The 17401-nt window shown below is 38.9% G+C and overlaps 1 protein-coding gene across 1 annotated transcript in view; it reads left to right on the top strand.

Moving 5' to 3' along the window:
- The window catches only part of LOC136863323 (sterol O-acyltransferase 1), a 115769-nt gene that overhangs the window by 69630 nt on the left and 28738 nt on the right, over positions 1-17401 (top strand). Inside the window, exon 8 of the mRNA XM_067139710.2 lies at positions 11200-11473. Within this exon, the coding sequence (XP_066995811.2) occupies positions 11200-11473 (274 nt within the window). The remainder of the gene's footprint in view (positions 1-11199; positions 11474-17401) is intronic.

A 17401-nucleotide genomic window follows, 5' to 3' on the forward strand; every position in this document is an offset into this window, starting at 1 on the left:
AAATGATGACAATTTGAATGAAATATTTAAAAAATATATGTGGTATCTTCAAAAATTGTTTGAATGTAGTTGTGTAAGATAAACCCCAGAATTGTAGAAGAAATTTAGTAAAAAAATAAACCTTTACCTGTATACACATATCAACATCATGCAAGTGTAATACATTTGTACCAATTCCTGCTAAAGGGAACAAAAAGCAAATTGTTTCTGTACAAGATCATGTGATTGGTTTTTCAGTTCAAGCTTTTCATATTGGTCTTAACATTGTTAGTGTTCTTGTTTGGATATGTGGATAGTTAAATGTTGAAATGGCAAACATCTCAAAAGTGTGCTCAGGGGCTATTCAACTTGCTGTGAAAGCCTTCATCAGTATATTCTGATATCTATCGCGTTAACTTCAATTTATCCGGCCTTCCATTCACCCTGTCGCGATTGCGGATTTGATGTGTTAACATATGAGGACTTGGTCCATTTTTATGTCCGGATGCCCCGTGGTGGTTGACAGTGAAGCGTGAAGTGTATAAATGAACAACTGTTTATTGAAACAAACACAGGCATCCGGTCTCCAAGCCAGAGGACTGAACTCTGGCCCTCTGAACTGATGGCTGCTACGCTTACCATTTACCCAAGAAGCCGGAATGATATCTACACAATCCTATCCTATTTCATTCTGGTTTCTTAAATGCAAAGAATGTTGTTTCTTGAGTACAAAAAGTCTGCTTTGTCCCTCATTTAGATTATATAAAGGCAAGACATTTTTGTGTATGGCATAACATATTTATCTGGTATTAGATGAAACCCTTAAGAATTTCAACGATTTGACGGACGTCCTCCACATGGATATTTCTAGAAAGAATATACAGCTAGTCAGAATTAGAGATAATACTTGTACAAGAACCTGGGTATATTTGATGGCTAATAGAAGTGTAATTGGAGTGATTTTTTTTAGAAATTTCCCGCAAGTGACCTTTCTCCTTTTAAGAAAGTGATGTACATTATCTGAGATATACTTGATCAGTTATCTTGTACCCAGTAAACTGAAATGAAGAACAAAGATTTCACACCAGGCAAATGCTGGGGTTCTACCTTAAGGCCTTGGTTTCCTTCCTATCCTATCCCATCATTGCCATAAGACCTTTCTGTGTCGGTGCATTGTAAAGCAAATTGTAAAGAAAGAACCACAAAGATAATACGAGTGAATTGGCCTTGACTTTGTGTCGTACTGTTGCTTGAAGTCTGATCCCCTGTATGTGGTGTCGTTTTGGAGACGGATCCTTTTGTCAGTTCTGCGGCTGGAATATCACTTGTTTAGCTGCATGGTAATAGTATTCCAGTAGTAGAATGACTTGGGAGATATCCTGCCAGATTTGTTTCCAATTTTAGAATGGGCTCTAATGGTATGTGGCAGTATTTACACGTAGCACCTAGCAAGGGCTATTTGAAACTGCCATCGCCATTCTTGGTCACACCTAAATACTCCCTTGTGAGAATGGATTGAAAAGTGCTTCAGGAGAATGCATGTGCATTGAATCTGGAGCATTGCTGTTGATTAAACTCCACCGCAGTACCATTCTTAATACATTCTTCGTCCAGATTATCCCATTCGTCCTCACTGACCTTGATGTTTGGACTCATAAATTATTGTCAGTCATGATGTACATAAATGGCTTGTTTCAGTTTATCACAGAGATGTTGAATGGAGTTCATATTGTGCCAGATACACCAAGGGAGGTGTTATCGCCCATTAAATTTTAGCCCTGTATCCTTCCTTCAGTGTCCGAGGCAGAAGTTGTAGAACAGGACAGCCTATGTCGGCTGAGTCATCAGCCTTAGTTGTGTGTCCATACCACACCACTTCAATTGTGTAGTAACTTCCCTGGATTATTTATTTCTTTTTAGTGCCAGGAGTGTCCGAGAATGTTCAGCTCGCATTGTGCAGATCTTTCTATTTGACGCCCGTGGGTGACCCCACACATCGGGATGTGTGATGATAATTTGTTAAGAAGGAAGCCATATTTTTTTCAGTGTTGACTCTGTTAATACAACTTTAAAGCTTTTTATTTTGTCGAAACATTAATGATATCACTATAACATACCTGTCAAAAAACCACACTAATGCATAAAGAATAACATGTTTTGTTCTACAAGAACATTCTCAGATTCTTTTACTAGTGTGTCTTTTTTTTTTTTTAACTGCCGGGCTGGGTGGCTCAGACGGTTGAGGCGCTGGCTTTCTGATCCTAACTTGGCAGGTTCGATCCTAGCTCAGTCTGGTGGTATTTGAAGGTGCTCAGATACGTCAGCCTCGTGTCGGTAGATTTACTGGCACGTAAAAGAACTCCTGCGGGACTCAATTCCGACACCTCCGCGTCTCCGAAAACGTTAAAAGTAGTTAGTGGGACGTAAAGCAAATAACATTATTATTATTATTATTATTATTATTATTATTTTAACTGTTCTATTAGTTTTGTGTATGTTACAATTTGTTTTGACAGACTGATGGCCAGTTTTTGGAATGACGGTTATCTGTAGAAGCATAGTTATCAGTGACTTAAAATGGTGACATTTTAAAAATAAGTTTCCTAAACAACAGTTATTAACTTCTTTACAGTTATATGTGCAAGGACTGGTAACTGAAGCCAGTGCTGTAGTTATCTCCATGTTAGAACCGATTCCAAGAAATACCGACATGCAGTGCCAGTTCATAACTGTTTCGTAAAAGTCTTTATATTAGTTTCATAAACATTGGTAAGTGATTATTGCAAACTTATCCATGATTAGTAGAGAGAAGGAAGTGTGCGGGGTGAATGGCTGGACAAAGCATGAATCAAATATAATAGGTAAATAGACAATACGGAAAGGGAGCAGGAAGCTCGGACAATAAGTTGAGCATTAAGTTGCAGATATTTTATATTGGCACAAGGAGAGCTCGTCAGCTCTAAATCGGTTTGTACCAAAGGAGCTCAAAAGCTAAAGATTATTTACAACAAAGGGCTCAGAAGTTCAGGATAATTAACAATTGATGAGCACAGAAACTTGGACACCTTAAAATTTATAATCAGCCTTTTATAACTCTTATAGTCTGGCTCCATGGCTAAATGGTTAGCTTGCTGGGCTTTGGTCACAGGGGTCCCAGGTTCGATTCCCGGCAAGGTCGGAAATTTTAACCTTAATTGGTTAATTTCGCTGGCACGGGAGCTGGGTGTATGCGTCTTCTTCATCATCATTTCATCCTCATCATGACGTGCAGGTCGCTTACGGGAGTCAAATCAAAAGACCTGCATCTGGGGAGCTGAACTTGTCCTCAGACACTCCCGGCACTAAAAGCCATGCGCGATTTCATTTTTTCCAGCTCTTATGAAATCAGGCTACCCTGTACATAAAAGAAGTTTGGCTTCTAATACAATTTACAAATCGGGTCTCAGACCCCAGAGTTCAATTTACAAAAGTAACAACGGTCTCCGAACTCGGGAATACAATTCCATTAATTTACAAGATGTACTCAAATGGGCCAGTAGATTACATTAACATGTGAAAAAGCAATAATATGTTGCTTGAAAAGCAGTTCGTACACTCATTATTTACACGGTAGAGGTGTACGCAAGGTAAAAAGGGATCTGCAGGTCCATCGTAAACAGGGACAGAAGACCCAGGCTGCATGGCTCCAAAAGTGAAGAAAGAACAACATTATTAGATTTACAAAGGCTGACAATCAAAATGGAGGCAAAACCCAGGCAGTCCAGAAAGAAATTTACATGACCTAGTTGGGCATATGGCCCGGTGAAGCAGGGGCCAATCCATACTACTCGGTGACTGAGTTAAGAAAGAAGAAAGAATTAAAGGCTGAAGGAATGAGATTAAATTTAACTGTTAGAAAAACTTAGTCACCAAATTTAAATATGAGAGGAAGATTAACAAGGATACATCACATGTGCTTTGTTATATTTTACAAAATCCGATTAGGGCAAAATTACAAGTCTTAAGATGGAAAATGTAGGTCTACTTTGAATTTAAGTTTGCAAGGAAAAAAACTCTTACATTTAAAAATTTAGAGAGACCTGAAACCGAAAATTACATTTGTAAAGGGGTCATAGAAATCCTCCGTAAGTAGACACATAGATGGTTCACATAATTGGTATTCTGCCTACCTCATAACTGCTTTCTTACTCCAGCCACTCTCCTACCTCCAGCATTTTCTGCCTTCAGATGAATTCTCCTTCCAGTAACACTATTAAGAAGCCACTGCTGCAATACAAGACCTTGGTTTCAGAAAAAAACACCCTTTAAATAGCAACATGGAAGAGTTTTCCAGAAGGAATAAGAAAGAGAAGACTTAACTGCAGGATATTAATTAGGAGAGAAGCAATGTGATTGGAGGATAACTTTAATAACGGGGATTGCAACAGACAAACAAACGAAGACAGTTTCATGATCAAACTTTAAAACAAGAAGTTTCTCACCGAGCTCGATAGCTGCAGTCGCTTAAGTGCGGCCAGTATCCAGTATTCGGGAGATAGTAGGTTCGAATCCCACTGTCGGCAGCCCTGAAAATGGTTTTCCGTGGTTTCCCATTTTCACACCAGGCAAATGCTGGGGCTGTACCTTAAGGCCACGGCCGCTTCCTTCCCACTCCTCCTGTCCCATCATCGCCATAAATCCTATCTGTGTCGGTGCGACGTAAAGCAACTAGCAAAAAAAAAAGGAAGTTTCTCGATATTAGTTAAAGTCCTTAAAGACTAGGCTTCGCTCGTAAATTGCCAATAGAGACGTCTGTTCCTTAGAGTTTAAACTATTTCAATCAGATAGTTTATTAGTTATGATGCAGATTACTTCACCATAGGTCTGACACAGTATTTGAATAGCCAGAGAGGCCTAACTCATGGTTCAGTGATAATGAAATAATTATAATGTATTTACAGTAATTCATTGTAGTTTTAATGGGCTTTATTTCAGTTTTTATGTTACAGTAAATATCCTGCGTTTATAGTACTGAAGGTGGTATTACGGTACTAGTTTATATTAGCAATAAGGAAATATCTTCATGTTCCTCATCATCTTCAAATTCTGTATCGTTTTGGGTGCTCTTCCAATGCCACGAGTGTCCAGGGCTCCGAAAAATCCATTTGATCACTTTAATGAAACCGAATTTCAGATTAGGTACAGGTTAAGAAAACCGTCAGTGATGAGGTTAGAACATCAAATTGGTCAAAATATTAAGACTTTAAACTCACCGAAACCAATGTGTAAGTTTATTAAGTCCTGATTACCCTAAGTTTTATGGCAACAGGAGCTTTCCAAATTTTACTAGGTGATGACATTGACCTACATAAATTGACATGTCACATGTTGGAGAAGGTACTCCCTCAAATTGCTGCTGTATGCGACAATTTTTTTTTTTTTTTTTTTTACATGACAAGGAACCCAATATAAATTACAGAAACGAAACTAACCTTCCGTGCCGTTTCTGAGTTAGGCGCCTTTAAACAACGAACATCATTTCTGTGTTTCCTTCTGTAATAGGATGCACTGATGGGACACACATGAAGATTCAGTCTCCAGGTGTTGATAATGCAGAACAGTACAGAAATAGAATATCCTACTTTTCCTGTAATGTTCAAATAGTCTGTGATAAAAATTTGCGCATCATGGATATTGTTGTGCGCTGGCCAGGTTCAACCCATGACAGCACAATCTTCAGTGCATGTGCACTGAATCTCAGATTTTCTAGAGGAAAATTTCCAGATTGTTCTTTGCTTGCTGACAGTGCATACCAGCAGAAGAAATTCATCCCTACTGTGATCCTAAACTTCAGAATAATGTGCAAGAATGATACAATTGAACATATATAGTCTTCTTTTCATTTTCCCATTTATGTGGGGTCTGCCTTCTTGCAATGTTTCCTCCACTTCAACCGATTCATAGCGTCCCGAGGGCTGAGTTTGGTGAGCCGCATGTCATCTCTCACCCTATCCAGCCAGCGTGTTTGAGGCGACCTTCCACATTCAGTTGAAGGGCGATGTAGCCACAGTAATAGACTAGACTGTGCAGCCAGCGTCTCTACACCGCGTGTTGGGCGGCGGGAAATAACCTAGCACCCTAAAAAAGCCAACGGCTTTGAGCAGAGGAGCTCCTTTGGGAGGGTGGTGGTTCCTCAGTTTGAGGAAATGCCAATGGAAACCACCGTGCAGCTTCTGTACTCCATGTTAGGAGCGGCTGCAAAAGGAGTCTGTTCCCCATGTTAGGAGCGACCTCAGGAAACCCTGGCAGTAGGTATAAAATGCCCTTGATGACAGGCGGAGTGACACGTCAGTTGAGGTATTTTTTGTCATATCAACATGCAGTTGAAAATTCAGCACATACACGAACAAGAAATTGCATTGAACGGTGCTTTGGTGTTTTTAACCCCTTCACGCTGACCTCCATACATTGTATAGACCCCCTGGATCTTCTCACGCTGCTGACCTCCATACGTGGTATAGACCTCTGTAGTCCTACATTCATTTCATTGTAGCACGTACAATTTTAACGGTGTCATGGTGAAAATTACGTATCTTTAAAGATGAAGAACTCTTCCTTCTCTCTATGTATGGGCCCAAATCAGTGTTATTTCTTTTTATAGTGTTTGAAATTGTCTTATCTTTCCACTTCAACGTGTACAGTCATAAATTTTGTCTGCATTCTAGCGGCTGTGTGTGGCTTCCTGCATGACATTTCATTACATAGACTGATGGTACAAATCATCACCTTTTAATTGATATGCATGTTGACCTGATCCGGTGAGTATTTGGTTTGTTTTTTATTAAAGTTCACAAAGTGTCTATCGCCACTGCAGCACGCAATGCTTTAGCTTTCTGATGTGTTCTGCTGGAGCTGTGAATAACTGAATTTTCAAATTTTCATAGATAATCGATACATACAGGGTGACCCAAAAGTTAACATTTGACGAGGCAATACTTCATGAAATATTGCAGGTAGAGATGTAATAATTGACACACTTGACTGGCATGACATGGGGTTTTATTGACACCAACATAAAGTACACAACATGACCAACAGATGGCACTGGACATCAATACGTCGGGTATAAATGGCCACACGTGCTTGACATGACATAGGATTTTATTGACAACTAGTGCACAAACAGTCCAACAGATGGCGCTGGACAGCAACACGTCACTGATGCTGCGTGTGACTTCTGCATGTATAAAAGGAGCTGCTGTGAGGGGACGTCAGATGCGCCTACAATGGCAGCATGTTGACGTTACCAGAAAAGGCACTTAGTGAAGCTTTACTGTATTTGATTTTGGTGTCAAAACCCCATGTGTGCGAGCCTCCGTGGCTCAGGTGGCAACGCACCAGCCTCTCACCTCTGGATACTGTGGTTCAAATCCCGGTCACTCCATGTGATATTTGTGCTGGACAAAGCGGAGCCGCGACAGGTTTTTACTCCGGGTACTCCAGCTTTCCCTGTCATCATTCATTCAAACAACACTCTCCATTAACATTTCATTTCATCTGTCAGCCATTTATCATTGCCCCAGAGGAGTGCGACAGGCTTCGGCAGCCGGCACATTTCCTATCCTCCTGCTAGGTGGGGACTTAATTCATTCCATTCTTGACCCGGTCGAATGACTGGAAACAGGCTGTGGATTTTCAAAACCCCATGTCATGCCAATCGTGTGTGTCAATTATTACCTCTCTACCTCCAATATTCCATGAAGTATTACCTCGTCAAATGTTAACGGACTTCTGGGTCACCCTGTACATCAACTTTATTCTGGGAATTCCCTATATATTTTCAACGCCTTTAATACTCTTACAAATCTTCAGTGCTTACTACTCGGCTCGCTCTCAGTTTGAGATGTGATATTGTGTGGCGTGGAAGTATGGCAGGTCACAGTTTGAATGAAGGTGAAGTACTTGAGGTTTTGAACTTATCAGACAGTATTTGGAGTGATATTGTCGGTAGTTTTAGTTCTAGTAGCAGCGAAAATGAAAATGCTGATCTGGCAATAGTAGATGCTATTATAAACAATGATAGTGGGGATGAAGAACTCATTCAACAGGAGTTTGAATGGAAGCCTATTGAAAATTCTGTAGGGCAGCAGGAAATATTTATTAGTAAGTTTGGACTCGGGAACAGTTCTGAAAATGTTGTTGGCATTCTTGAAAGTTTCGAGTTATTCTTTGTTAGAGAATTAGTTGAACTGATTAATGTACACCGAGCAGTACAAAAACTCTCATGGCAGTCTGTTTACATTCCTATCCCCAGTCAGGAGCTGGACACAGTTCACAGTAGATGAAATATACATCGTATTAGGGATATTTTTGCTGATGGATATTGTTCAGAAACCCTCAATAAGTTACTATTTTTCAAGAAGAGAATAATTTGGACACCAGGCTTTTCAGATGTAATATCAAGAGATCAGTTTGGGTTGATGTGTGAATTTCTACACTTTGTCAGTCATGGAAATGGATGCAGATTACATTGAATCAGTACCCAAGAAAACCTACTTGATAATGAGGGTAATGCTGTTCATTCTGCAATTGTGGGGAGCATCTTCAGATAATGGACAATTTGCTACATCCTCGCTTAGAAATAACTGATGCCAGAAAAGTGAGATAAGTACTGAGAGAAAGGGCATTCAGTGAATGGTGTAACTTGCAGCAGAAAGGAAGAGGTGTATGTTTATACAATGAATATACTCCTGCCAACTCCTGTATCAAGACCATCAAGGCTTATCATGTAGCGAATTAAGATGACAGCAAACATTTCAGCAGTCAGATTGGTACCAGGAAGATCTCAGAACGATTCCCTTTGTAAGCGCTGCCTCAAGTTCTTGGATCTTGTCCTCATGGTGAACTTTTAAGGAATACGCGTTGCCATAACATCCGCTCGTTAATTGCGACAACGCTGAAAGACCATGGTTTTCAGGTATTTGAAGAGGTTCATGGCTTAGTGGACAATGGAAGCCACAGAAGGATAGACATCATTGCCTTCAAAAATAAGAAGAGAGGTTAGATCATCAACCCCACTGTTCGCTTTGAAAGCCATAAGTCACAGCCCTCAGATATCAACCTCGAGAAGATAGATATTTACCTACCAACAATTCCTTACTAGAGGGAGAAATTACCAGCTAGAGGAAATCGACGTAGTGGGTCTGTTGTTTGGGCGAGGGGGACAATTCCCGTTTTTGCTGCCAAGTTTTGGAAGCAGATATCTCTGCCAATTACAATGTTAGTGGAGACTGCCATTATAGCCTTAAGGGGTTCATTGATAATTCTAAGAAACCATTGTTACAATTAGGTTACCATCAAAATTTCTCAAGAATATTTATCTTCTAAAAATGAATACCTATAGAAGTATAGTTTGTCGTAAGGCAGCCTCTGCATGAGAGGAGGTATTTCATAAAATAAAATAAATCCATTTTCCACATAGGCTAATTTTCAGATTAACGTGACATGCAGAAAAGGGAATAGTGATTTTTATTTTTTCATTTCAGATGGTTTTAATTTTATTTTTCAATAAAGTTCCTTAATTTTAAATTCATATTCTTGTTTTTCCAGCTCCTTACGTGCAATATTCTTTTGAATGTCTAATACTTCACATTTTTTATTACACATTACAGTAAAACCTCATTAATTCAAAGTCGCTGGGACGCAAAAATCGGACTTCTAATTACGTTATTTCAAATTAACCGCCAACGCGTATTTCAGAAATGCCAACCCTTGCGGCGTCACAATATATTCTAAGACCCGTTACTGTGTGCAATTAACCTTGATTCACAGTTTAAAGCTCTCAAATGCCATGGGTAAAAACTATTTCCAAAATGTATCCAACAAGGTGCATTTACAGTATTCAAATAATGCACTTGGATAACTTACTGGCAAACATAACCTCACGCAATGAAGTCAAAAGAAAGAAAACATGATTCAAAGACGAGGAGAAATCTGTACTGCCTTTCCTGTGCAAGTGCTTTATTCATTGGATTACTGTACTGTATGCTTTTTAGATGCCTTGTGCTTGCACGGAAAGTACCCAATGCCCTTAAAACATCGCGGCTTATCGAACTTTCCTATGACGAGGTGAAAAAGTCTCTCGCTTCTGTCCACATTGCAACCTATACTTGTGCTCCCCCATGGCACTTCTGAGACCCATTAATGAATGCAATCACCTTGATTCTCAATTTAAACTTATCAAATTACATGGAAAACACTATTTCAGAAATTTATCCAACAAGGTGCATTTACATTATTCATATAATGCACTTGGATAAAACCGCTGCTTACGCTATAATACAAGGCCTTGAAATGCACTAATGAATCCAAGTTCACCATTCATCCGCTAGGACGCGTTCTTGCCCCCTTGTGTTCACATGGCTGTATATGTCAATAAGTAAATACTATATCCTAAATAAAAAGTGCTGAATGTTTTTGTGAGTATTTACAGCACCTTATTTATAGAGCAGTGCTTGATTGGCTTGATGGTCCAGTAAAGTTTTAAAACTTTCCTATTGAGGGGCTTATTATAAAGTTTCAATGCTTTCTCTCTTCTACTTGATTGCTTCGAAGCAATGCTGTCTAATAGATGTCTCAGAATTTTTTGGAGTAGAAAAAGAGGTAGTTTGTAGTCTTTACACTTTCTATACTTAAGTTCACTGATGAACCTGTCTTTCAGAAAAAAAGTACAGCATTTTAGTGGCTGTCTTCAGGGTAAGTACTGTACAGCAGTGGTAACAAATTCCATCATTCACTGCACAAGTACCATAAACCATGATTTCGGGTATCTGAGGGTCCCTCCATCTTGAACACAATTAAAATAAAATGTTGGACTTTCACTAGCTAGAGAAGTGATATGTTCTAAACAGCTTTCACAGTCTGTCTGGGTTTTTTTTGCCACACACACTAAGTATCCTGCTACCATACCTCCAAAAATAGCAGGCATTGTACTTTACCACAAAATACCGGTATTGTTCAAACAGATCTGATGTAATTTACCTTGGTTTTGTAATGATAGACATTATGTGCTCAGGAAGCTGAGGAATTTGCACATCCTCGTGACTTTCCTACATTTTGAAATGGCTTGTTTGTGTTTGAGAAAATTTGAGAAGAAGTGTCTTTGACTTATACTAAAGTCTTCTTCTTTGAAGTGTTTACATCATACCGTAGATTTTTCACTGCTACATGATCTCTTTTCAGGACTAAAAAGATTCACTGGAAATTCGTGGCATGGCATTTCCTGGAGGTGGTGGGCGTCATCTTCTACTCTAGTTATCTTTTCGAAAGATTCTTGATTCCAATGTTCCGTGACTATGGTGTTAAGCATTTTTCTCTCGAGAAATTGGTAATATCAATTTTTGGAAGCATGATGCCTGCAACATTAGCTTTTCTCTGCACTTTCTATGGACTACTTCACTCGTGGATGAATGCCTTTGCAGAGCTGATGAGATTTGCAGATCGGATGTTTTACAAGGTATTATTAATTATATTAATTGTTATACAGTAGTAGAGTGAGACTTTCATTGAATCATAGACCCTCTTGTTGCTTTCCATGAGATGTAATTCTGATTGCAGGCCTAGCTTACATAATTATTTCTCTTATTGCAATTGTCCGAGCCAAAAGAGAATGTGATAGACAGGAAGTCTAATTTTATTTAAAAACTGACCGTGTTTGTCTCATTTAAAAAGAAACTGAATTCAGAATAGTTGATATTGCTGGCAGTAAATTGCCTGGATATTTACTTTGACTCTTTCTCATATATGTATCATAGAGGAATAGAAATTTTATTTAATTAAATAGTTTGGATGAGAAAGAAGACCTGTTGCATCTTTGAAAGAATACAAAATGCAATAAGTAAGCAACAGCAATGCTTTCTTTTCTGCTGGAATTGTTAGGGGTTTAATAAGTCAGTCAACCTTAATAATAGCCAAATGTCTGGAGATTGGTAATCTAGTTGCTACCCCCAGTTACATCAGAGGCCAGTTAGTTTCTGCTCAATCTGTAGCCATCCATGTGGAGACCATGCACAATATCAACATGACCACGTCAGCTTTATTGGTGCATACTGCTACTGGATTTTATGTTGCAATCATAATTTTATTTTGGAACTGTGATGAAGAAATCTCTTAATTAGAATTTTACCCTACATGCTGGACTGACACTAGAGTGCTGTTGGCGTGTTCAATCGTGACTTGGTCTGGTGGTATTTGAATGTGCTCAGATACTCCAACTTTGTGTCTGTAGGTGTACTGAAACATTAGAAAACTTTTGGGCAGTAAAATTCTGGCTCCTCAACATCTCAGAAAATGTTAAAAGTACTTACTGGGGCATAAAACTAACAATTATCACTCATTACTCATACCTGGCCAGACCTACTATATTGTTTACAGTTTTTCCTTTCCTTCTTGTGGCTCATTAAAGAACAACTAAGAACACTAGAGCAGGTTCAATGAACTGAAAAAATCTGCTTGTTCATTTTACAAAATGTGGTATAAACCAAATTTTCGAAAATATGTACTTAAATAATTTTGGTATTTACACCACGGATGCTTTTTACTTTATTTGTAGGATTTTAGTCTCTTATGGTAACCTAAATATCCATTGCGTAACAGTCATCCACAAGGAAGAGAGCATGAAAAGACCCATTGCATGGAATTTAATGTTCCTTTTCATATTAATGCTCTTGAATTTGCATTAGAAATTTAATATAAATACATTCTTGAGTGTTGTTGATATCCTATATTACTAGCGGCCTGTCAGAGCAAAATAATGATTGCAAAAGAGATAAGCAAATACCTGTTTTGTCGAAACTCTGCTGTCCTCATCATCATCATAATCATCATTTTCCAGCTCCATTTTCCTGGGTATGGTGTACAAGTGTTCACCACTTCTTCCTGTCAAAGTATAGGTTCTGTTCCTTTATGTCCTATCACTTGATATTCCTCTTGCTCACCTCCAATTTCACTGTGTCTGTCCATCGATTCCTTGGCCTCCCTACTGGCTTCTCCCTTTTCACTTCTCTATCAAAGTAATTCCTTTCTGTTCTTGTTCTTTCCATCATAAAATGTCCCAACCACTGTAGCCCGCATCTTCCTAAAAGCTCAGTAACAGGTATTTTAATGTCAGCCTCCTTCCTGTTGGCCTTATTTCTAATCTTGTCTTTCCTGGTGCATTGTTCTGATTCATTTCATTTCTGTTGACTGGATTTTACTGTTAATTTTGTTATGTAAGGTACATGTTCGGAGTCCATATGTGAAAATTGGAATGAGTTGGGTATGAAGCATGGTCAGTTTGCTTCCTGGGTTATTTTATCCTCCCAGAGTAGATTTCTCAATTGAAAATAACATTGAGAAGCTGTCTGAGTACTGTTTCTTGGTTCATTGTGTTATCTTTTGAAATGATACTGCCAAGGTATTTGATGTTAGAAACAGATTGTAACAAAGTTCCCTCCAGGAGAATGTGTGAATCTGTGCCTTTCCTGTTGATAGTCATTTCAACAGTTTTTGTTTTACTGATGTTTAGTCCATATTCTTTAAACTTGCCATTCCAAAGATTTAGTTTCTCCTGTACTTCTGCTTCATGTTCTCCCTAGATTAGAACATCATCTGCAAATATTAGTCTCTTTGCAATGTCCTTTAATGGATTTTATGATTCGATCCCTGACAATGATGAACAGGAATGGTGACAAGGCACTTCACTGCTGGACTCCTCTTTTGGCTTCAAACCAATTTGATCTTCCATCCCTTACTTAGACACAGATGAAGGATTTTTGATAGAGCATCTTTACTTCATCAATCAGGAAGATTGGTACACCTAAACCTTCTAGGCATTCCCTGATTATTTCCCTGGGCACACTGTCAGAAACCTTTTCAGATTCCATATAAACCATCACTAAGCTCTTACCATATTCCCAGTACTTCTCTTTTAGAATTCTGATAGTAGATATCAGGTATGTACTGCTTCAGCTCATTCTGAACCCGGCTCCTCAATAACTGGTTTACATCGGGAGTGCATGTCTTGAGAATGGAAGAACTTCTCAATGCTTTTCTCACAAAAGCATGCTCGTAAGTGTCTTGGGAACATAAGCACACGTTTTACGTCACAGTTGCACAGCACACTCACAACAACAGGCTTTGACATTTTGCCAAATGGGAAAACAGGCTAAGCCATGAACAGAAATTTGGCCTTCTATTCCCTGTGAATAATACATAAACAGCTAGAAGGTCTGCAACATCACACTCAACCCTCAAGGGAAAATCTGTCATTTTATTTAAGCTTAATCTTTTGACTGGTGTGAATGCAGTACAGTAAGTTTTTGCATATTGATGGCTACCAAGAGAAAGTTATGGGCCTATGAATATTTCATGGATGCCCTTGAAAATAAATTTCGTGTTTGTTACCAGTGTATTAGCTTAAAACTCTGAATTACAATGGGCATGATTCGCCGTCTGAAGAGCTATGAGATATTTAAATGTTGTCAGGCATTGGTTAGTGGCTGTTCTACGTTGTACCAGCAGGCTGCTAGTGCAGGTATGACTACTTACAACAATAGGATACACTATCTGGGAGTGAAAGATCTTTAAAAAAAAAAGTCAAGCATTGAGAAGTTTTCGCGATTCTTGAGACATGCGCTCACATTTTTCATCCCTACTGAGATTAGTATTGTGTTAATGCCCAGTGTCAGTCATGCTAGTTTATGTTTTGTGTGTAAATCAAGCAATTTCTTTCATATTTTCAAGACAGTGTTTAAAAATTGTAAATTTATGATACTTTCATTACATCCTGTATTTAACAATCTAACAAGATTTTGGAAGACAACGACTGACTCTCGTATTCACTTACATAATGCCTCAGAATTCAGTGACAGCAAGATCACATGGCCTCATTCTTCAAGCTAACATAATTGTATAATTCGATGTTAATTTTACCCATACCAGGTGAGATGGCCGTGTGGTTAGGGGCGCGCAGCTATGAGCTTGTATCCCGGAGATAGTCGGTTTGAACCCCGCTGTCAGAAGCCCTGAAGATGGTTTTCCATGGTTTCACATTTTCACACCAGACAAATTTTGGGGCTATACCTTAATTAAGGCCACGGCCACTTCCTTCCCACTCCTAGGCCTTTCCTATCCTATCGTCCCCCAAGTCCTATCTGTACCCCCTGTGGGTGGGGGACGCAGATGAAGAATACACCCACAGTATCCCCTGCCTGTCGTAAGAGGCGACTAAAAGGGATGATCAAATTAGAACCATGAGACTACTTGTAATTAGTATCATCATGCAGGGAACACCATGGGTCGATTTTACTTGCGCGTAGTACCACTATGTTAGGTACAAAATAGGTTTGTGATTATTAGCGACAGTGTGTGGCTCAGGATGCATTTTACAGTACCTGTGATTCGTACCCCTATATGAGCGACACCATGGTTCTGCCTTGCTTATGCTTAGTACCCACTATGTGAGGAACACCACGGGATAGTGTGAGTCCCTGTGGTTAGTCCACTTATGTGAGGAACGCTATAGGTTCGCATTGCCTGTAAATAGTGCCGCAAATTGCGAAACACCATAGATCTGTGTTACATGTGCGCATTACATTACCTGTGAATAGTACCATAATGTGTGGAATACAGCGAGTCTATGCTACTTTTGATTGGTACTGCAACATGACGAATATCATGGTTCTACTTTCCTAGAGATAAGTACCATTATGAGGGGCCAATGACCTGGATTTTGGACCCGTTTCGACTACAAGCATCATTGATTCCTTATTGTGCTTTAGAAGCAGTCCCGTGGTCAGTAATACTATTGTTTAACACTAGTTTCTGGGAATGCGGGGCATTGCGGGTCAGATCCACTGGTTGTTTTAACTTCATATTCATCCATTCATTCTTCATCCTCACGTTTTTGAATTCTGGTCAGTGGAGGATTATGGATTTTTAAATTGTCATAACATTTCGTCTCATTTCGTACCATTAGGGGCCGATGACCTAGAGGTTAGGCCCCTTTAAACAACAAGCATCATAATCATCATCATCAGACCTATCTGTGTTGGTGTGACGTAAAACAAATTCTAAAAATAAAAAATCTTACCCATTGGATAGATAATTATGTGTACAAATCTGTAAAACTTATTATTTTCATTAAACAGGTGATTTCAGTTCGTACCTCAAAAATCGTGTCAGTGTGTCAAAGTAAATAATAGCAGATCTGAGTGGCTTAACAAACCCCTCGGTGTTCCCCAAGGGTTTGTACTTGGACCATTGCTGTTTGCAATTTACTTACATGATGTTGCCAAATCGATTACACATTGCAAGTATCATCTTTATGCTGATGATCTGCAGATTTACTACCACTCAAGAACTGATAAAATTCAGAGTGCTGTAGAAAAAGTTAATGCTGATTTAAGTCTCATAAGTAATTTTGCTTTGAATAACAATCTCAAAATTAATCCTCTTAAAACGCAAGCAATAATCATTGGTACTTCGAAAAACTTACACGTCTTAAAACAATACGAAATTCCTCCTGTAGCACTAAACAATACCATTATTCCATTTTGTGAAACAGTTATGAATCTTGGTGTGGCTATAAGCGAAACATTGAACTGGTCGCAACATGTGACGAAAGTGTGCCAAAAGGTATATCAAAGCCTGCATCCTCTGAAGCGGTTTAAAAATATATTTCCTTGGTCCTTGAAAATAAAGCTCATTCAATCACTCTTGTTTCCAATTCTCGAATACTGTGATACAGTTTTTATTGATATCAATAACGAGCAAAGCATGAGACTGCAACGTGCCCAAAATGCATGCATCAGGTATGCATTCGACATACAACCATACGCCCATGTATCCCCATTCTATACACAATTATCTTGGTTACGACTGAATGGCAGACGTAGACTCCATGCAACTACTTTGGTGTATCAAGTGCTTTCTGAAAACACTCCTCCTTACCTATCCACCAGATTTCGCTACCTTAGTTCCCTACACCTGTTCAATACCCGGTCAGGCTGTACGCTAGAAATTTCTGTGTATCGAACCGCAACCTACAACAGATCGTTCACGATCACCGCCACGAGCTGGTGGAATGAACTCCCCAATGACATCAGAGAAGCTAAATCTAAGACAAAATTTAAAATCCTTTGCCACCGTCATCTTTTAAGCACTTCCAGTCTTTCTTGAGTGTGAATGGGATGCATGAATGAGAGTGAATATGGTTGTTTATTGCTATGTGTTCCTGTATATAATTTAGTTATACTTTACTCACTTTAGTTTAGTTAGTGATACTTTAGTTGCTTTAGTTATACTTTAGGTTGTAAAAATTTCATATGTTTAAATTTTATGTAAAAATTACATTGTATATACATGAAGTGGTTAAGTGTAAGAAAGGGCCGGGAGCCCTAACTTC

This window comes from Anabrus simplex, chromosome 2 (genome assembly GCF_040414725.1).
Source record: "Anabrus simplex isolate iqAnaSimp1 chromosome 2, ASM4041472v1, whole genome shotgun sequence".
NCBI classification, from domain to species: domain Eukaryota; kingdom Metazoa; phylum Arthropoda; class Insecta; order Orthoptera; family Tettigoniidae; genus Anabrus; species Anabrus simplex.